General features: G+C 44.5%; 2 protein-coding genes and 1 long non-coding RNA gene across 9 annotated transcripts in view; 2 read left to right on the top strand and 1 right to left on the bottom strand.

The window, feature by feature from the left end:
- The first annotated feature begins 128 nt into the window (after nucleotides 1-128).
- ZNF320 (zinc finger protein 320) lies at nucleotides 129-20,198 on the top strand. Of its 6 annotated transcripts, XR_010153953.1 has the most exons (6): nucleotides 6,508-6,607; nucleotides 7,508-7,595; nucleotides 9,894-10,020; nucleotides 16,157-17,694; nucleotides 17,796-17,917; nucleotides 18,555-18,644. XR_010153953.1 is itself a non-coding variant. In XM_063802243.1 (4 exons), the coding sequence occupies exons 2-4, from the start codon at nucleotides 7,581-7,583 to the stop codon at nucleotides 17,542-17,544; spliced, it is 1,530 nt and encodes a 509-aa protein (XP_063658313.1). In that variant the 5' UTR covers nucleotides 129-175; nucleotides 7,508-7,580; the 3' UTR covers nucleotides 17,545-18,644. The 6 variants fall into 6 exon arrangements, 3 of the variants coding, with proteins under 3 accessions (XP_063658313.1, XP_054528719.1, XP_054528718.1); XR_008540846.2 differs by having other exon boundaries at nucleotides 17,796-18,644; XR_008540847.2 differs by having other exon boundaries at nucleotides 16,157-17,917.
- Nucleotides 6,524-22,240, top strand: part of ZNF468 (zinc finger protein 468) — a 52,649-nt gene continuing 36,932 nt past the window's right edge. For both annotated transcript variants that reach the window (XM_054672741.2, XM_054672742.2), the window contains exon 1: nucleotides 6,524-6,607. The gene's annotated coding sequence lies outside the window, so the exon portion shown is untranslated. The remainder of the gene's footprint in view (nucleotides 6,608-22,240) is intronic.
- LOC134809125 (uncharacterized) overlaps nucleotides 13,918-22,240 on the bottom strand; it is a 26,192-nt gene continuing 17,869 nt past the window's right edge. The window contains exon 3 of the long non-coding RNA XR_010153955.1: nucleotides 13,918-14,044. This is a non-coding gene — a long non-coding RNA (uncharacterized LOC134809125). The remainder of the gene's footprint in view (nucleotides 14,045-22,240) is intronic.

Genomic DNA, 22,240 nt, shown 5'->3' with positions numbered 1-22,240 from the left:
TTCTCAACCCCGCCCCGGCCTCCTTCAGGCCCCGCCCACCTCTCGCGTCTCTTCCCGGCCTCGTCCAGGCCCCGCCTACCTCCTCGGGGGTCCCGCCCAGGCCTGGCCTCTGTCCTGCGCTGATTGGCATAGACCCGGAAGCGGATGGCAGGGACTGAAGGTCACACCGCAGCGCGTGAGTTTCGCTCTGTTTTATGTGTGCTTCCCAGTCCTGTGGTGCTGCTATACCGGGGACGTTGAGTCCCCACAGACCTGGAAATTGCGGCCCCTCTTTCTCAACCCAGAGCAAATTGAGACGTCCGGGTGAGAGTCCGTGAGTCCCTTCGAGTTTAAAGTGGCCCTGAGGCAGGTCCCGTCCTCGGTCTTTCTGCAGTGGGGTCGTGCAGACACCTCCTATCGCGGAATTTTCCTTCTCAAAACCCTTCCTGACCTGTCCTCCCGCCTCGCGCTGTTTCAAGTCCTCACCCGCGAGCTGGATTCCAGCCCTGGGCGCCTCCCACCGTCGCTGTCGTCGGCTTCAGGAGCGCCGCGCCTCAACCCCAGTTCCCGGGAGGCCGCGTCCTCTGCCTGGTCCTAAGATCCTGCAGACGCCACCCCTGTCCGAAGGCGCCGTCGCTCCCCACCTCCCTGCTTGTGCGGGGCCCTGTTGCTACCTAGTTCCAACTCCTGGAAAACGAATATATGCAATCAAGAAAGCACTCCACAGAGGGGAGTGGGCCCGAGCCAGCGTCTCCAGGGCCCCGTTTAGAAAGTTTTGGGGGGTTAAAGTATTTATTTTGAGGTCCCTATGGGCTACCCCTTATCTGGATGAAGGAGTTGGCCCTTGGCCAACGAAATGCTTAGGTGAATTGGCCCGAGGCCCCTATGCAGATGAAGGTGTGGCCGGTGCTTGGCCGTGGCCACTCCTGGGCTCTTTCCCTTTCTGAGACGTGGTGGAAGGGGGAGGGCGGTAGGGAGAGCGGCCTTTGATCCTTTGTTACTCCGGATGGGGAGATGGGGTTTTTCCTTTTTGTCTAGTTTTAGAAAGTTCGCCTTAATTGGCCTTAGATTCGCTGCCCCCAGACCCAGGACCTAGGTATTTCCTTTTTATTCTTTTTTATTGGAGATGGGGTCTCACTCTGTTGCCCAGGCGGGAGAGCGGTGACTGGATCACAGCTCACTGCATCGTCAACATCCTATGCTCAAGCGATCCTGTCACCTCAGCCTCCAGAGTAACTGGGACCACAGCCGCGCGCCACCACACCGCGCTAATTTGTGTGTACTTGGTAGAGACGGGCTTTTGCCTTGTTGCTCAGGCTGGTCTCCAGCTCCAGGGCTCAAGCGATCCAGCTGTATTGCCCTCCCAAAGTGCTGGAATTACAGGCATGAGCCACCATGCCCGCCTTGTTTCTTAATTAAAAAATAAATAAATAAAAATTAAAAAGGCCATGTGCAATGGTTCATGCCTGTAATCCCAGCACTTTGGGAGGCCAAGGCGGGCAGATCACCTGAGGTCAGGAGTTCGAGACCAGCCTAGTCAACATGGCGAAATCTCGTGTCGAATAAAATACAGAAATTAGCCAGGTGTGATGTCGGGCGCCTGTAATCCCAGCTACTCAGGAGGCTGAGGCAGGAGAATCCCTTGGACAGGGAGGGGGAGGTTGCAGTGAGCTGAGATCACGCCACTGCACTCCAGCCTGGGGTGACAGAGCGAGACTCCGTCTGAAAAAAGTAAAATAACTACTTTTCAAATAAGCTTTGGTAGAATCTTATGAGCTCACATCATTGTTTTCCAACTATGATATGAGTTCAAAATTTTCTTCTTTGACCCTACATTTTATTAGATGTATACATTTTTAGATGTATATATTTTTAACCATTTTAAAATAGTTTCTCTATGAAATTTGTTGTGTTCAGTTTACATAGAGGACTGCATGCTTTCTAGTCTGTATCATATATTGGAAGCATTTACTAGTACCTGATAAATGATTTTAGGTTGTTTCTTTTTTTCTTTCTTACTTTTTTTTGAGACGAAGTCTCCCTTCTACCCCCAGGCTGGAGTGTGATGGCACGATCTCGGCTCACTGCAACCTCCGTCTTTTGAGTTCAAGCTCTTCTCCTGCCTCAGCCCCCAAGTAGCTGGGATTACAGGCGCCTGCCACCACGCCTGGCTAATTTTTGTATTTCTAGTGGAGACGGGGTTTCACCATGTTGGCCAGGCTGGTCTTGAACTCCTGACCTCAGGTGATCCGCCCACCTCAGCCTCAGAAAGTGCTGGGATTACAGGTGTGAGCCACCGTGCCTGGCCAATTTTAGGTTGTTTCAATGTGTACTTTATAAAGATATCAAGGACCTATTTTGTTTGTTTGTTTGTTTGTTTGTTTTGAGATGGAGTTTTGCTCTTATTGCCCAGGCTGGAGTGCAATGGCGTGATCTTGGCTCACCACACCCTCTACCTCCCGGATTCAAGTGATTCTCCTACCTCAGCCTCCCGAGTAGCTGGGATTACAGGCATGTGCCACTACGCCAAGCTAATTTTGTATTTCTAGTGGAGATGGGGTTTCTCCATGTTTGTCAGGCTGGTCTCAAACTCCCAACCTCAGGTGATCCACCCACCTCGGCCTCCCAAAGTGCTGGGGTTTAAGGTGTGAGCCACCACGCCCGGCCCCAGGACCTTTCTTCTTTATGCTAACATCAAAATTTGGTTCAAGTAGCCTATTCTATTTTCTTTACTTATGTCATCTGATAAAATGGTGAGCTGTGAGCTTCTAAGTAAATATCTCCCTCAAGTTCCTCTGGTTCATAATATTCCTTGCAGATGTTGAACGATGGGCTGGATTGTTTTGGAACCTTGTTCCAGCAGAGCCCATGTGTTCATGAAGAAAACATTTGCTTACAGCTTATGACTACCATTGCCTCTCTTTCAGTGTTTTTGTTGTTGTTGTTTTGGTTTTTGTTTTGTTTTGTTTTGTTTGAGAAGGAGTCTCACTCTGTCACCCAGGCTGGAGTGCAGTGGTGTGATCTTGGCTCACTGCAACCTCTGCCTCCCGGGTTCCAATGATTTTCCTGTCTCAGCCTCCCGAGTAGCTGGGATTACAGGCACACACCACCATGCCAGGCTAATTTTTGTATTTTTAGTAGAAACCAGGTTTCACCATGTGGACCAGGATGGTCTCAATCTTCTGAGCTCGTGATCCACCTGCCTCGGCCTCCCAAAGTGCTAGGATTACAGGCATGAGCCACCGCGCCTGGCCTCTTTCAGTGTTTTAAACACCTATAGCTATGTGTTCACACTTGTGTTTATTTTGAACGTATTACTGTCATATTTCTGGGAAAATAATTACATGTTTAGGATTCATGCCATCAGAACCTTAGACATAGAGAGAGACATTCCTTTTGCTCAGGTGTATAAAAGATAGTCCTGGAATTTTCTTTCTTTGTTTTTTTTTTTTTTTTTTTTTTTTTTTTTGAGACAGTCTTGCTCTGTCACCCAGGCTGGAGTACAGTGGGGCAATCCGGCTCACTGCAACCTCTGCCTTCCATGTTCAAGTGCTTCTCTTGACTCAGCCTCCAGAGTACCTGGGACTACAGGAGCCAGCCACCACACCCAGCTAATCTTTGTATTTTCAGTAGAGACAAGGTTTCACCATATTGTCCAGACTGTTCTCTGAACTCTTGACCTCAAGTGATCCACCCACCTCGGCCTCCCAGAGTCCTGGGATTACAGGTGTGAGCCACCTTGCCTGACCCCTCTTCACTAGTTTTTAATTTACATAATGAATTCTGATTTTGAACCCATGTATTGAGTTTTTCCATTTAGTTACTGTATTTTTATCCCGAGAGTTTCTGTGTAGTTCGTCATAATTTCTGTATGTTGGTTGTCCTTCTTATGTTCTTCATGCATTGCTTTTATGATTTCTTGAAGTTGTGTCTTAATTCAATGAGCTTCCAACTTTTTGGGGGTGGAGGTGATGGGGTTTCGCTGTGTCCCCCAGGCTGGAGGGCAGTTGTGCGATCTTGGTTCACTTCAACCTCTGCTCTCCAGGCTCAAGCAATCCTCCCACTTCAGCCTCATGCGTAGCTTTGGTTGTGTCCTCTCCAGGTTCTTGCTTATACCTTCTGAACGCAAGTTAAGTGTGTGTGGATGTAATTTGAAGTATGTGCAGAAGTGCATTAATGGATAAGCCCATGATTTTTTTTTGAGACAGAGTCTCACTTTGTCGACAGGCTGGAGTGCACTGGTGCCATCTCAGCTCACTGCAACTCCTGACTCCCGAGTTCAAGTGATTGTTTTGCCTCAGCCTCCCAAGTAGCTGGGACAACAGGGGCGTGCCAAGAAGCCCAGCTAATTTTGTACTTGTAGTAGAGAGGGGGTTTCACCATGTTGGCCAAAATTGTCTCAACCTCTTGATCTCATGATCCACCCGCCTCACCCTCCCAAAGTGCTGGGATTACAGGCATGAGGTAACGCGTGTGGCCAAGCCCATGATTTACGTAGAAAACACAGCATTTGCAGTATATATATATATATATATAATTATTTTATTATTTATGTTTTTTGAGAAAGTCTTGCTCTGTTGCCCAGGCCTGCATTGGGGAGGTGCCTGGGGCCTGTACGGTGACACACGGTGTTCTTCCCTGCCCAGCGCCAGCCCCTGGAAAATGGGCTCCTCTGACATGCAGGTGTACAAACCCTCCTGTGATTATGTGGGCCAAAGGGATCAGGAGACAGAGAGAGAGCAGTAAAAAACCTGAGACAGAGAAAAGAAGAATGAGAAAGGCCCATAACAGATGGCAACGTAGAAAATGGGTGAGGGATTTGCCAAGAGACAGCAAAAGTGAAAAAAAAAAAAAAAAGATAAGAAAGCAGGAGGAGAAAAGCAACTGGAGAAATGTAGAGAAAAGCTGGATGTACAGAGAGATGAAGGACAGCAAGGTAGGGAGAGGGGCAGCAAAGAGGGAGGCTCACCAGAGTGAGGGAGAGGAGGAGGGATTTGGAGCCAGGGCAGACAGAGCAGAGTGGTGCTGGTGGCAAGGAGAACAGAGGGAGAAGCACAGCAGGGAGGACACCTGGGGATCTGGGGTGCCAGAGAGTGGGGCCAGGGAGGTATAACAAGGAAGAGAGAATTTAACAGGGAGAGCAGAGGATGCGCAGAGATGGGAGAAGAGGTGGAAATCTATAGAGATTGAGGATGATCTAAAGATTGGGGAGAAGGAGCAGCAAGAGGTTAAATGAGTTGTGGAGATGGAGCCTGGCTAATTTTTGTATTTTTAGTGGAGACGGGGTTTCACCGTGTTGGCCAGGTTGGTCTCGAACTGCTGACCTCAGGTGATCCACCTGCCTCGACCTCCCAAAGTGCTGGGATTACAGGCATGAGCCACTGTATCTGGCCACCCATGTTTTCTTGATTGAAAACATTTGCTTATATTGTAGTTCTACAGCTGACCCTCTTTCCCTATTTTCTTTTTTTTGTTTGTTCGTTTGTTTTTTTGAGACACAGTTTCACTCTTGTTGCCCAGGCTGGAGTGCAATGGTGCAATCTCAGCTCACCGCAACCTCCGCCTACTGGGTTCAAGTGATTCTCCTGCCTCAACCTTCCTGAGTAGCTGGGATTACAACCATGAGCCACCATGCCTAGACAATTTTTGTATTTTTAGTAGAGACGGGGGTTTCTCCATGTTGCTCAGGCTGGTCTTGAACTCCTGACCTCAGGTGATCTGCCCACCTTGGCCTCCCAAACTGCTGTGATTACAGGCCTGAGCCACCCCGCCTGGCCTCTGTGTTTTCAAGGTCAGTAGCTGTGTGTTTACGCTTCTGCATTTTATAAATGTTACTGTAATTTTCTTGTAAGAAGAATTAAATGTTGAAAGTCAATAACATCAGAACGTTGCAAAAGAAGTTTCTTTAGCCCAGGTATGTGAAAGATGCTTCTCTAATTTTCAAAGAGAGGTGATAAGACCAACCCTTTCCATTAGCCCTTCTGGGCCCCCCTGTAAGAATTCAGACACACCTTCTCACTCATCTCAGACCTTCTCAGGGTAACTCGGTGAATATGTCCCCAGTCTGAGGATATCACAGCTAAATCTAAAGCAGGTCATGTCAGTGCCTGCCAGGGAACCCTCCACTGGCTTCCCGTGTTCCCCAAGACAAAAGCCCAACTCCTCACTGTGGCTCCACAGCCCTGTGTCCAGGGCCCCTGCCAGTGTCCAGCCTCCTGGGAGCTTGCCCTAATCTAATGACTCCCTCTGCCCTAGTCACATTTGCTTATCTCTTTCCCCAAACATCAAAACCCTTCCTGTCTCAGGTCATTTTCCCTGCTCTTACCCTATGTCCCTAAATGATCACAGCCATCTCCCTTTCTGCTCCTTCAGGTCTAGGCTCAGAGCTGTCTCCCATGCCCTCCCACCCCCATCTGAAATTCCCTCTGCCCATCAATCTCTATCATGTTACTCAGGTTTTATTATCTCTATCACATCAGAAATGCTTTTTTTTTTTTCTTCCTCAAACAGAGTCTCACTCTGTCCTTCAGGCTGTGAGTGCAGTCTCATGATCTTGGCTCACTGCAACCTCTGTCTCCTGGGTTCAAGTGATTCTTGTGCCTCAGCCTCCCAAGTAGCTGAGATACAGGTGCGTGCCACCCGCCACCATACCTGGCTAATTTTTGTATTTGTAGTTTTGTTTTATTTTATTTTATTTTATTTTGTTTTATTTTTAAGTCTTACTCTGTCACCCAGGCTGGAGTGTAGTTGCACGATCTCGGCCCATTGCAACCTCCACTTCCCAGGTTCAAGTGATCCTCCAACCTCAGCTTCCCGAGTAGCTAGGATTACAGATGCCCACCAAGCCCAGCTACTTTTTGTATTTTTAGTAAGAGACAGGGTTTCACCATGTTGGCCAGGCTGGTCTAGAACTCCTGACCTCAAGTAATCCACCCACCTCGGCCTTCCAGAGTGCTAGTATTACAGGCATGAGCCACCGCGCCTGGCCCAATTTTTGTATTTTTAGTAGGGACAGGGTTTCACCATGTTGGCCAGGCTGGTCTCGAACTCCTGAGCACAAGTGATCCTCTCACCTCAGCTCCCTAAGTAGCTGGGACCACAGACACACAGAAGTGCACCACCATACCTTCCTAACTTTTTGTATTTTTGTAGAGATGGGGTTTCACCATGTTGCCTAGGCTAGTCACAAACTCCTGAGTTCAAGCGATCTACCCACCTCGGCCTCCTAGAGTGCTGGGGTGACGGGCGTGAGCCACCGCACCCAGCCTCTGTGTGGGGTTTGGTCAGGTCTGAGTCTGTGCCCTGAAGGGGAGCTCACCCCAGCCCAGCTCCCCACTGCTGCAGCGTGTGTGTGGACTCCTCCAGTAGGGGAGTGGGAGTTTTCCTGTAGGAGTTTATTGTCCCTGGGGCAGTGGGCAGCAGAGGGGACCATATTTCCCAGGGTGAGGTCTCCTTTGTATGTGTCATTGTGTTATGGGGAGGGGGTGTGTTGATTCTGAGTGATAAACAACATATTTCTAACATTTAGGATTGACTTCTAAAGACTCTGGGTACGTGAGGAAGAAACCCGGAAGAGGAAGAGGAGAGCAAAGGAGTCAGGGATGGCTCTTCCTCAGGTGAGATGATATTCTCGGTGGATTGTTCTGTCTCCTTCCTTTCAGAAACGCTGGCGCCTGGAGTTGGGAATCTTCTCTTAGTCTGAAGCATCCTGCCTGACAGGTTTGCTCACAATCACCCATGCCTTCCCTCAGTCCCTCTTATCTCACTTAGATTTTATCTCCTGTGACCAAGTGACATGAATTTGGGAAGAGGCTGCACTGGGCAGGTCCTGGGAAGGGCTCACACCCAGACATGGATGGAGATGGGGTGAGGGTCCCATGGTGTCAATGCTGTTGGGCAGCAGGGATTGTTCAGGGGCCACATCTGGATGCTCTGTCAGCTCTCCGTGGACCAGGATTAGAGCAGCTGCCAATGGAAGTCACATATTAATGTGCACAAAGTACCTGGTAAATTCTAGAAAAGGAGACCAATAATAGGAAATCTTTTCTGCCTGACATTATAGTACATTTTTAGGTAATTGAGTGAGTTACTGTGTTTCCGACTCAAAAAATCTTACTAATTAGAATGGAAACTTCATACATAGATATGAATGATACAAGAATGATCCTATCATTATTTTAAGAATAGGAAATCAACCTAAATAATAGCAGGAGATTCGTTAAACCATTCTTAGCACATTAAGCTCATGGAGACTGTGGTGTTCCTGTGAAGAGTCTTGTGAAATAGGTGTTTGTGGTAAAACTGGTTACAATTTTTCTCAAATATGGCAGCGGTACTTCTTTTTTATCCTAGAGGATAAAGCCATATTCTTATTCCACCTATTACGATTATTATTTTTTTTTCTGAAACGGAGTCTTGCTCTGTCACCCAGGCTGGAGTACAGTGGCATGATCTTGGCTTACTGCACCCTCTGCCTCCCGAGTTCAAGTCATTCTCTGTCCTCCAGGCCAGGCAGTTAAAAGGGTAATTGATTCATCTAGGATGGGGCATTTCCTGTTTGCCTAGATCTGATGAGATTCCACCCACCAGCAGCTGCCAAATTATCCTTTTCCAGCAAGATGAGATTCCTCTTCAGTTAAACAAAACTTGCTACTTTTTTTTTTCTTTTTTTTTTGAGACGGAGTCTCACTCTGTCACCAGGCTGGAGTGCAATGGTGATTTCTCGGCTCACTGCAACCTCCGCCTCCCAGGTTCAAGTAATTCTCCTGCCTCAGCTTCCCCAGTAGCTGGGACTCCATGTGTGTGCCACCACGCCCAGCTAATTTTTGTATTTTTAGTAAAGATGTGGTTTCACCATGTTGGCCAGGCTGGTCTCAAACTGCTGACCTCATGATCCACCCGCCTCAGCCTCCCAAAGTGTTGGGATTACAGACGTGAGCCACTGCGCCCGGCAAAACTTGCTACTTTTTATATTTGTAAAACCTATATATGTATATGCATACACATCCCTGCACACATACACACACATTTATACATACATACATATGTACACACACGTATATATTTTGAAAATCTTTTATATTTTGAAAATCTGGGACAAATGACAACCCTTTGTATTAACATCTAGTTTTTTTTTCAGTCTGTGTAGGTTTTATTATTTTGTGAACATTTACAAAATGGATTTTTGTGCTTTGTGTAATTTTACTTTCATGTATTTTATTTTATTTTGAGACGGGGTCTCGCTTTGTTGCCCAGGCTGGAGCGCCCTGGTGTGATCGTAGCTCACTGCAACCTCCACCCTCAGGGTCGAGCCATCCTCCCACCTCAGCCTTCCAAGTAGTTGGGACCACAGGTGCCTGCCACCACGCCCGGCTGATTTTTTTTTTTTTTTTCTTTTTTGAGACGGAGTTTCTGTTGCCCAGGCTGGAGTACAGTGATGCAATCTGGGATCATGGCAACCTCTGCCTCCCAGGATCAAGCCATTCTCCTGCCTCAGCCTCCCATGTAGCTGGGATTACAGGCATATGTCACTGCGCCCAGCTGATCTTTAACTGTGGACGTTGTCATCTTTGAAGACGTCACTCGTGCTGTGTAGCATCGAGATACTGAATGTCACTTGGTGTATCCATAAAAGTTTCAAGCATCTCTGTAACAGGAACTCTGCATTGATTTTTTATTTATTTCTTGTATTGTTTACAAGCATAAGAAATTCATACTGAGAGAATGTTATGGCCTCCTCAAAAACTGTAATCAAACACGGCTGGGAAGACATCATGTGGTGAAGAATCCCTTACTTGGATTTGTCAGAACATTCACTGCATTTAAATCCATGCTTTCCCCTCTCCTCTTCTCATTTTCTGTAAAGATAAGAACTCCTCCCATAACCATTTGCTTAAAATGTGTTTTCATTTCAGAGTCTGTTGACATTCAGGGACGTGGCCATAGAATTCTCTCAGGAGGAGTGGAAATGCCTGGACCCTGCTCAGAGGACTCTATACAGAGACGTGATGCTGGAGAATTATAGGAACCTGGTCTCCCTGGGTGAGGATAACTTCCCTCCAGAAGTGGGGATGTGCCCTTGTGGATCTTTGTATTTTCTCTTGTTTCTCTTGGGAGTTGCATCCTTGCTTGACTAAAATGGAAGCCGTATTGATTTTGAAATGAAAAGCTTCATGATGTAGCATCTGGACTTTCACTGTCCCCTTTGTTTAGATGTTCTGCGTTCTTCATGATACCTCAATGTGGGTTCCAGAACTAAAGTAGGCATAAAACCTTATGGCAAGCTGGGCATGGTGGCTCACGCCTGTCATCCCAGAACCTTGGGAGACTGAGGTGTGTGGATCACTTCAGGTCAGGAGTTTGAGACCAGCCTGGCCAACATGGTGAAACCCTGTCTCTACTAAAAATATAAAAATTAGCCGGACGTCTTGGTGCACGCCTGTAATCCCAGCTCCTAGAAAGGCTGAGGAAAGAGAATTGCTTAAACCCAGGAGGCCAAGGTTGCAGTGAGCCGAGAACACACCACTGCACTCCAGCCCAGATGACAGAGCAAGACTGTCTCAAAAAACAAAAACAAAACCTTATGGCAGACTTTAAACATACCAGTTCCCTGTTTGCTTCTCCTGTGCTTTCAACTCATTAGTTCTTGGAAGAGAGCTCGATGTCCACATATTACATATTACAGTGCTCCAACAGCATTCAGAATGAGGCAGTCAGTGGAGGAATTTGTGAAATATTTTCCTAGATCCACCTGTAATGTCTTCTTTCCTACAGAAATATAGGGCTGGGACTCTAGAAAAGCTCCAGCACATCATGGTCCTTTGTATTTATAAGCACGAGTCTCTTTCTGACCTGTTATCTCCATGTTGGAGCAAGGGAAAGAGCCCTGGACTGTGGAGAGTGAAGTGAAAATAACAAAAAAGTCCAGATGGGTGGGAATATATTACAGGTGTAAACGCAGGTAAGAGCTCAGATGGGCAGAGTGGAAGCTCCGCCTTCAAATAGTGCGTGGGGAAACTCTCTGCAAGTGGGAGAATTCTGTGGCAAAAGAAAAGTTTCAATCCTGAGATCTCTGAAGGGACATCTTTCTTTGCCCTCAATTATCCCTCTGCTCTTTCCTTATTTACTTCTTTTGTTTTCTTTTCTTTTCTTTTTTCTTTTCCTTCCTTCCTTCCTTCTTTCTTTCTTTTCTTTCTTTCTTCTTTTCTTTCTTTTTCTTTCTTTTTCTTTTGATAGTTTCACTCTTTCATCCAGGCTACAGTGCAGTGGAACGACCTTGGCTAACTGCAGCCTCTGCCTTTCCGGCTCAAAGGATTTCTGTGCCCCACCTTTCTTGGAAGCTGGGACTGCAGGCGCTCACCACCATGCCCAGCTCACTTTGTGTTTTTAGTAGAGATGGGGTTTCACCATGTTGGTCAGGCTGGTCTCAAACTCCTTATCTCAAGTGATTCACCTGCTTCGGATTCCCAAAATGCTGGGATTACAGGCGCGAGCCGCCATGCCCAACCGTTGTTATTATTTTAAATAGTTTTGTCTTTTAGTTCTTAGTAAACATAAGTGGTTTAAACATGATTCCAGTGTGAATATAACAACCACATTAGTGTCCATTCCGTTCAGTACGCAGAAGTGAAGTGCGTTGTATTGATATATGGGGAGAGGTTATTGTTGCAGGTATGTTAAACATCTTAAACTTATAGCACAATAATGAAGCTTAAAATTTCGATAACCTGGCCAGGTGCAGTGGCTGACACCTGTTATTCCAGCACTGGGATGCCGAGGTGGGCAGATCGCCTGAGGTCAGGAGTTCAGAACCAGCCTGGGTAGCATGATGAAACTTCATCTGTACTAAATTTACAAAAATTAGCCAGGCACAGTGGTGGGCAGCTGTAATCCCAGCTACTCAGGAGGCTCAGGCAGGAGAGTCACTTGAACCTGGGAGGTGGAGGTTGCAGTGAGCCAAGATCGCACCATTGCACTCCAGCCTGGGAGACAGAGTGAGACTCCACGTCAAAAAATAAAAATAAAAAAATTCCATAACCTGCAAAAACTACTTCTTCTCCAGTAGAACTTTTTTTATTTTTGTCAGAGTTATTTTTGTGTATGTTGCATTTCTGTTAACATATATGTACAGTGTTTTTTCATACCTTTTCATTTTTAATAATATGAAAAAAGTTTAGTTATGAAGAAAAGGTATACGTATGCGAGTTTCTGTATCTGTCCTTTTATTAATTAATTAATTTATGTATTTATGAGACAGAGTTTTGCTCTTGTCACCCAGGCTGAAGTACAATGCTGCAATCTTGGCACCACAACCTCCACCTCCCCGGTTCAACCAATTCTCCTGCCTCAGCCTGTCAAGTAGCTGGGATTACAGGCATGCGCCACCACACCCAGCTAATTTTGTATTTTTATTGTTTTATTTATTTATTTATTTTTTTGAGACAGAGTTTCACTCTTGTTTCCCAGGCTGGAGTGCAATGGTGCAATCTCAGCTCACTGCAACCTCCACCTCCCAGGTTCAAGCAGTTCTCCTGCCTCAGCCTCCTGAGTAGCTGGGACTACAGGTGCTGGCCACCACGCCTGGCTAATTTTTTGTATTTTTAGCAGAGACGGGGTTTCACTGTGTTAGCCAGGATGGTCTTGATCTCCTGACCTTGTGATCCACCCACCTCAGCCTCCCAAAGTGCTGGGATTACAGGCATGAGCCACCACGCCTGGCCTAATTTTGTATTTTTGGTAGAGACAGGGTTTTCTCCTTGTTGTCCAGGCTGGTCTCGAACTCTTGACCCCAGGTGATCCGCCTAGCTTGCCCTCCCAAAGTGCTAGGATTATAGGCATGAACCACCATGCCCAGCCTACCCGTTTTTTTTATTTACCTTTACTGGAGAACTTTCTATATGTTTGTGGGTTGGAGTTACTCTTCAGCCTTCTGTCATTTATTTATTTTTTTCTTTGAGACACAGTCTCAGTCTCTCACCCGGGCTGAAGTGCAGTGGTGTGATCTTGGGTCACTGCAACCTCCACTTCCCAAATTCCAGCGATTCTCCTGCCTCAGCCTCTCAAGTAGCTGGGACTACAGGCGCGTGCCAACATGCCAGGCTAATTTTTTTGTATTTTTTTTTTTTAGCAGAGACGGGGTTTTACCTTGTTAGCTGGGATGGTCTTGATCTCCTGACCTCATGAATCTCCCACCTCATCCTCCCAAAATGCTGGGATTACCACGCCCTACATGTCTCAAGGTTTTTAAAACATGTTAGTGCTATTAGATGGCTTCAAGTATTGCAAGATTTATAGTAGAGACCCTAAACATCCTTTGTTTAATAAGATTTGTCAGCCTGCGGTGATGTTGATGATGAGATGCTCCTGTTCCTGTCTCTGTCATTTCACTGTTAGAAATAGCTTAGACTGACCGGCCACGGTGGCTCATGCCTCTAATCCTAGCACTTTCAAAGACCAAGGTGGGTAGATTGCTTGAGGTCAGGAGTTTGAAAACAGTCTGGCCAACACGGTGAAACCTGGAATGTACTAAATGCCAAAAATGGGCCAGGCGCAGTGGCTCACACCTAAAATCCCAGCACTTTGGGAGGCTGAGACAGGTTGATCACTTGAGGTCAGGAGTTCAAGACAAGCCTGGCCAATATGGTAAAACCCCATCTCTACTAAAACCACAAAAACCAGCTGTGCATGGTGACTTGCGCCTATAATCCCAGCTACTTGGGAGGCTGAGGCAGGAGAATCACTTGAACCCATGAGGTGGAGGTTGCAGGGAGCTGAGATCACGCCACTGCACTCCAGCCCGGGCAACAGAGTGAGACTCTGGGCTGAGGAGGGAGACTCACTTGAGGTAGGAGAATCCTGCCAGTACACTCTAGCCTGGGTGATAAGAACATGACTCGATCTGAAGAACAAACGGAAAAGGAAGTAGCTTAAACTGGGAAGCTTAAGACACAGAAATTTATTTCTCATGAATTTGGAAAGTGGGAAATCCAAGAGCAAGGTGCCAGCCAAATTGATTCCTGGTGAGAGGCTTCTTCATGGTTTAGCCCAGCCATCTTCCTGCCATGTCCTAATATGGTAGAAAGAGGAACAGGCAATGAGCTCTTTAATGTCTCTATAAATGCACTAGTCCTATTCATGAGTAGTCAACACCCATGACTAAATTCTCTCAAGGTCTGCATCTGCAGGAACATCCTATTAGAGAATACCACATCTACCAAAGCTTATTTGAGAAGTAGTTATTTATCTTATTTTATTTTTTTGAGATGGAATCTCGTCTTGTTGCCCAGGCTAGAGTGCAGTGGCACTATCTTGGCTCACTGCAACCTCAGCCTCCGAGGTTCAAATGATTCCTGCCTCAGACTCCCAAGTAGCTGGGATTACTCTCACCTGCCACCATGCCCAGCTAATTTTTTTTGTATTTTTAATAGAGATGGGGTTTCACCATTTGTTCCAGGCTGGTCTCGAACTCCTGACCTCATGATCCACCCGACTCAGCCTACCAAAATGCTGGGATTACAGGTATGTGCCACCGTGGCCGGCCATTAGTCAATTCTTATTCATTATAATTCTGTGTATTTTCTTCACCTCATACTTCAGAAGGTAGTGATTTTAACATGTATTTCAGTTCTTATGTTGTGTACGGGTGGCAACTACTAGTTATGGCCTTTTTCTTAAGAGGGAATTGCTTAGAATTCTGCAGGCAGTATAAATTGACTTATTATTTTCTTCCTTTTATGAGTTTTTGGTATGTGGTATTCAATATAACTGACACACTCCCTTCGTTAATGTCACAAACTGCCGCTGGGCACAGTGGCTCATGCCTGTAATCCCAGGATTTTGGGAGGCCGAGAAGTGTGGATCACCTGAGTTCGAGATCACAGGAGTTCACAGGAGTTCGAGACTAGCCTGGCCAACATGGTGAAACCCCATCTCTATTAAAAGTATAAAAATTAGCTGCGCATAGTGGTGTGCGCCTGTAATCCCAGGTGCTCGGGAAGCTGAGGCAAGAGACTCGCTTGAACCCAGGAGGCGGAGGTTGCAGTGAACCAAGATTATGCCATTTCACTCCAGCCTGGGTGACAGAATGAGACTCCATCTCAAAAAAATAAAAATACCAAAAAAAAATTTTTTTTTGAGTTACAACATGCCTGTTCCACATGGATATAGGTAATTTTGTAACAGTTATTCAGAAAAATATGGTATTAACATTTTCTTTTTTTCTGAGACGGAGTCTCACTCTGTCGCCCAAGGTGGAGTGCAATGATGTGATCTCAGCTCACCACAATCTTTGCCTCCCGAGTTCAAGTGATTTTCCTGCCTCATCCTTTCAACTAGCTGGGATCACAGCTGTCCATGACCATGCCCGGCTACATTTTCTATTTTTAGTAGAGACAGGGCTTCGCCATGTTGGCCAGGTTGGTCAAACTCCTAACCTGAGGTGATGTGCCTGCCTCAGCCTCCCAAAGTACTGGGATCACAGGTGCGAGCCCCCACCCCCTGTCTTTTTTTGTTTTCTGAGATGGAGTCTCACTTTGTCACCCAGGCTGGAGTGCAGTGGTGCGATGTGGGCTCACTGCAAACTTTGCATCTTGGCTTAAATCAATTCTTGTGCCTAAGCCTCCCGAGTAGCTGGGACGACAGGGTGGGCCACCACACCTGGCTAATTTTTGTAATCTTATCTTCTCAGTGCTATGATTGTTTGATAATACAGAATTTGCATTGATTTTGATTATCCTTACAAGAGCTTCTTGTGGATTATTTACCAATATAGTACATTGTCTGTTTTTTTAACATTTATTTGTGTATACTAAATATACTGTATATATGAAGAATACATATTTTTCTCTTCTTTGATGTGACAGTGATATATTTTTTGCACTGTGTGATACCCCTTAGGATTAAAGTGGAAAAATACTCCTTACTTTAGGCTTATGCATGTTTGTGCCCTGTCAGTGTTTTGTCATGATATTGGAAATAGGCTTCTGTAAAAATGATTTGAAGTACATGTAATTGGCCTTTATTTATTAAAGAATCTTACTCATTTTGTGTTCCTAAACTTTGAAGCTCATGTTTGGGAAGTTTAAAATAAGTATTTGTGTGTGTGTGTGATATTTATACATTTCAGTGTTTTATACCATCTGTACTTAATTGGAAACCTATTGGTGTTTATATTTTGTAGATATCTCTTCCAAATGCATGATGAATACATTGTCATCAACAGGGCAAGGCAATACAGAAGTGATCCACACAGGGACATTGCAAAGACAAGCAAGTTATCACATTGGAGCATTTTGCTCCCAGGAAATTGAGAAAGACATTCATGACTTTGTGTTTCAGTGGCAAGAAGATGAAACAAATGACCATGAAGCACCCATGACAGAAATAAAAAAGTTGACTAGTAGTACAGACCGATATGATCAAAGGCATGCTGGAAACAAGCCTATTAAAGGTCAGCTTGAATCAAGATTTCATTTGCATTTGCGAAGACATAGGAGAATTCATACTGGAGAGAAACCTTACAAATGTGAAGAATGTGAGAAAGTTTTCAGTTGCAAATCACATCTTGAAATACATAGGAGAATTCATACTGGAGAGAAACCATACAAATGTAAGGTTTGTGACAAGGCTTTTAAGCATGATTCACACCTGGCACAACATACTAGAATTCACAGGGGAGACAAACATTACACATGTAATGAATGTGGCAAGGTTTTTGATCAAAAAGCAACCCTTGCATGTCATCATAGAAGTCATACTGGAGAGAAACCTTATAAGTGTAATGAGTGTGGCAAGACCTTTAGTCAGACATCACACCTTGTGTACCATCATAGACTGCATACTGGAGAGAAACCTTATAAATGTAATGAGTGTGGCAAGACCTTCGCTCGAAATTCAGTCCTCGTAATTCATAAGGCAGTTCATACTGCAGAGAAACCCTATAAGTGTAATGAGTGTGGCAAGGTTTTTAAGCAACGAGCAACTCTTGCAGGACATCGTAGAGTTCACACTGGAGAGAAACCTTACAGATGTGAAGAATGCGACAAAGTTTTCAGTCGCAAATCACATCTTGAAAGACACAGGAGGATTCATACTGGAGAGAAACCATACAAATGTAGGGTTTGTGACAAGGCTTTCCGGAGTGATTCACGCCTTGCAGAACATCAGAGAGTTCATACTGGAGAGAGACCTTACACATGTAATGAATGTGGCAAGGTTTTTAGTACAAAAGCATACCTCGCATGTCATCAAAAACTTCATACTGGAGAGAAACTTTACGAATGTGAAGAATGTGACAAAGTTTACATTCGCAAATCACACCTTGAAAGACATAGGAGGATTCATACAGGAGAGAAACCTCACAAGTGTGGTGATTGTGGTAAAGCCTTTAATTCACCTTCGCACCTTATTAGGCATCAGAGAATCCATACTGGACAGAAATCTTACAAATGTCATCAGTGTGGCAAGGTCTTTAGTCTGAGGTCACTCCTTGCAGAACATCAGAAAATTCCTTTTGGAGACAGTTGTTTCAAGTGCAATGAGTATAGCAAACCATCAAGCATTAATTGACATTAGAGTCAAATCAGCATTGACCTGAGTTTGAGTTGACTTAACATTGATTTCAAGCATTAATCGACATTAGACTGTTTATGTTAAGAGGATTGGGCCAGGCGTGGTGTCTCACACCTGTAATCCCAGCACTTTGAGAGGCCAAGACAGGTAGGTCACTTGAGGTCATGAATTTGAGACCAGCCTGGCCAACAGACGGGAGCCACTTTTCCCAGCCTGTATGTTCTTTTATTTATTTATTTATTTTTAAGATGGAATCTTGCTCTGTCGCCGACGTTGGAGTGCAGTGATGTGATCTCGGTTCACTGCAACATTCACCTCCCAGGTTCATGCAATTCTCCTGCCTCAGTCTCCTGAGTAGCTGGGACTACAGGTGCGTGCCACCATGCCTGGGTAATTTTTTGTATTTTTAGTAGAGACTGGGTTTCACCGTGTTAGCTAGGATGGTCTCGATCTTCTGTCCTTAAAATCCACCTGCCTCCACCTGCCAAAGTGCTGAGATTACAGGCGTGAGCCACCACACCTGGCCTGTTTTTTGTTTCTTTAACAAAAAGTTATAGAAATTTCTCTGGGTATTGTGTTGAATCTACATCACATTCAGTTATATAATCATTTAGCAATATTATTCCATTCAATATGGCTTGTATCTCTTATTTGCATATGTTTTTAATCACTTTGATCAATGTTTGTAGATTTGAAGGTAGAAACTTCTCAACTTTTTTCATTTATTCCTAAGTATTTCTTACTTTAAGTTCTTTAGCAAATGAAAGTGTTTTTTTAATTTTCTTTTTAAACTGTTTATTGTTAATGTATGGAAATTCAACTAATTTTTGGTGCTGTTATTCTATTCTGCAAATCCACTGCATATGTTTATTAGTTCCAGTTGCATTTTGGTTGACTCTTTGTGATTTTCTACACAGAAGATCATGTCATCTACAAAGAAATAGAGTTTTACTTCTGTCTTTCTGATTTGGATGAGTTTGATTTCTTTTGCTATTTCATTGCTCTAGCTAGGACAGCCAGTATTGATTGAATAGAAGGGGTGAGAGCATTCTTGCATCATGTGAGATCCTACAGGAAAAGCATTCCATTTTCCCTGACTGGTTATTTCTGCTGTGGTCATTTCATGGATGGTCTTTGTATTGTTGAGGTAAATTTCCTTCTCTTTCTATTTTGTTTAGGATTTCCATGATGACTGGATGTTGAATTTTGTGAAATGCTTTTTCTCCATGTATTGAGATGATGTGGTTTTCATCTTTCATTATGTTCAAGTGGTATATCACATTGATTTGCTTGACTATGTTAAACCATTTTGCATCCCAGAAATAAGTGTCACTTGCATATCAACAATCCTTTTTATATCCTCTTGAATACAGTTCGCTAGTACAAGGGGTCTTCAGGAAGTTCATGGAAAAATACATATTATGAGAAAATTGTGCATGATATCACATTTTTTGCACCAAGATAAACTGGTACAAATCCATTATAACATGTCTGAACAGGGTTTGGTTTGAGGCACTCGGATGGGTAAGACATGAGTTTGAAAAGAGACTCAATCAAGGCAATGTAAATTCTGCTAAAACTGAAACAAGAAGAAACATCAAATTTGCGATGAGACCAGATGCTGTGGCTCAGTCCTGTAATCCCAGCACTTTCAGAGGCTGAGACAGTTGGGTCACGTGGGCCCCGGTACTCAAGACCAGCCTGGGCAGAATGGTGAAACCACCTTCTCTACAAAAAATACACAAATTAGCTGGGCATCATGGCACATGTCTGCTGGTTCAGCTTCTGTGGAGTCTGCAGTGGGAGGATGGCTTGAGCCTAGGAGTTCGAGGCTGCAGGGAGCCATGATCATGCCATTGTACTCCAGCATGGGTGACAGAGACAGATAGTGTATCAAAAAATGAATCTGGTAAAGTTTAGGTAGAGGGACAATGAAATCATTGATGCTTTATGAAAAGGTTATGGGGACGATTCCCAAAATAAATCACCAGTTTGTAAATGGAAAACTTATTTTAAGTTGGGACAAGATGATGTTGAAAGTGATGCACAGGACAGGTGTGGTGGCTCACACCTGTAATCCCAGCACTTTGGGAGGCCAAGGCAAGAGCATCACGAGGTCAGGAGATCGAGAACATCCTGGCTAACACGGTGAAACCCCATCTCTACTAAAAATACAAAAAATTAGCCGGGCGTGGTTGTGGGGGCCTGCAGTCCCAGATACTCAGGAGGCTGAGGCAGGAGAATGGCATGAACCCAGGAGGTGGAGCTTGCCATGAGCAGAGATCATGCTACTGCACTCCATCCTGGGCGACAGAGTGAGACTCCATCTCAAAAAAAAAAAAAAAAGAAAAAAGAAAGTGATGCACAGAGTGGCAGGCAGACTATCCACATAAGTTTTATAGGTACAACTGTCAAAGAAGACATTGGAGAAGAGCCAAGCTGGATCTATAAGGAATTGCATATGAGATGGCACACATATTCATGCTGTCTGAAGATTCAGTCACGTTACCATATCAAGCTGAAAATGTCACCACTCTCTGGAGAGTTGGACATGTTTTATTGAGAATGTATTTTTTCTCTCTGGATCTGTTATGAACACCTTTGTTGGCTTGGTTCAGTAATAAATATGTGAGACTTTAAAAAAAGTCAAATGACTTAATTCTGTATTTTAAATTCTGTTTTGTTTGTTTTGTTTTTTTGAGATGGAGTCTTCTGAAAATTTTCTCATCTTCTCTAACCCAGTTCATGACAGACCCTTGGACTTTACTGTTGTGGAAAAATCTATATAAAACAGTATCAGTGTGTCAAAGCATTATGGCTGTCACAAGCTTGTGAAAGGAAAATAAAAATTACTAAGCCAAAGAGAAAAGTCAGTCTGGGAACTGCGTCAGACAAACCTGCCTTCCATTTTATTCCTAAGCAAGATAGCTACAAAGATTTTTTAAAAAGCTACATATGCCCCTCCCAAACCGGGCACCTCAAGATCTCCACCCTAAAAGAGTTCTGTTGAATTTCCTCCTGGCGATGTAAACTGAGAGCTTATCTTCACAGATGTGGGAAAGAACCCATCCCTCTGCACACCTGAGTCAAATGTCTATCTGATTGCTTCCCCTGCCCTATTGTTTATGTAAAAATGCAGGGTCACTGAGCCAGCCTAAGGCATAAGTGACTTATCCCTCCTCCCCCCTCACATATAAATTGTGTATTTAGTGAAAGGCTGATCAAAGACTCAAAGAATGTTATTATTTGTTATCTACCTGTGACCCAGAAGGTCCCCAGTTCCAGTTATTCCACCTGTCCGGACCGGACCAATGTATATATGTACTGATTGCTGTCTCGTGTGTCTGTAAAATGTGTGAAACCAAACTGCAGCCTCAACACCATGGACACACGTCGTCAGGACCTCCTCAGGTTCGTGTTAATTGGCCTTAGACTCCCCCTGTCCCCAGACCCAGGACGCATGTGTTTCCTTTTTCTTCATTTCTATTAAAGATGGGTCTCATTCTGTTGCCCAGGCATGAGAGCAGTGACAGGATCAGCCCTCACTGAAGCTTCAATCTCCTCGGTTCAATGGATCCTCCCACCTCAGCCTCCAAAGTCCCTAGGATCACAGCCAGGTGCCACCGCACCGGGCAAATTTTTGTGTTCCTAGTAGAGATGGGCTTTCACCATGTTGCCCAAGCTGGTCTTGAATTCCAGGGCTCAGGCGATCCAGCCGTATTGGCCTCCCAAGGTGCTGGGATTACAGCCATGAGCCACCATGACCAACGTGTTTCTTAATTAAAAAAGAAAGACCAGGTGCTGTGGCTCATGCCTGTAATTCCAGCACTTTGGGAGGCCAAGGTGGGCAGATCACCTGAGATCAAGTATTTGAGAACAGCCTGGCTAACATGGCGAATCCTCGTTTTGACTAAAATATAGAAATTAGCTTGGTGTGGTGGCGAGTGCCTGTAATCCCAGCTACTCAGGAGGGTGAGGCAGAAGAATGGCTTGAATTTGGGAGGCGGAGGTTGCAGTGAGCTGAGATCCTGCAACTGCACTCTGGCTGGGCAAGAGCGAGACTCCATCTCTAAAATAAAATTAAAGTAATATAAAAAACTGCTTCTCATGAAAGCTTTGGTATAATCTTATGAGGTAACATCATTGTTTTGCAACTACGATATGTGTTCAAAATGTTCTTCTTTGACCCCACATTTCATTAGATATATTTTTAAGCCATTTTAAAATGGTTTTTCTCTGAAATTTATTGTGTTTAGTTTACATTGAGGACTGCATGCTTTCTAGTCTGTATCATACATTGGAAACATTTTCTAGTACCTGATAAATGATTTTAGGTTGTTTTGATGTGTACTTGATAAAGATGTCAAGGAACTTTTTCTTTATGCTAACATCAAAATTTAGTTGAAGTAGCCTGTTATTCCATCTTCTTTCTTTATGTCATCTAATTAAATGGTGAGCTGTGAGCTGCTAAATAAGCATTCCCCTCAAGTTCCTCTGGTCCATAATATTCTTTGCAGATGTTCAAGGATGAAGAGGATTGACTTGGAACCTTGTTCCAGCAGAGCCCATGTGTTCATGAAGAAAACATTTGCTCAGATCTCATTTGTACCACTGCCTCTCTTTCAGTGTTTTAAACACTTATAGCTAGGGGTTCACAATTGTGTTTATTTTGAAGATATTACTATGATTTTTC

The sequence above is a fragment of the Pan troglodytes genome, chromosome 20, assembly GCF_028858775.2.
Source record: "Pan troglodytes isolate AG18354 chromosome 20, NHGRI_mPanTro3-v2.0_pri, whole genome shotgun sequence".
Taxonomy (NCBI): Eukaryota; Metazoa; Chordata; class Mammalia; order Primates; family Hominidae; genus Pan; species Pan troglodytes.
This window is presented reverse-complemented; position numbering and strand designations above follow the sequence as displayed.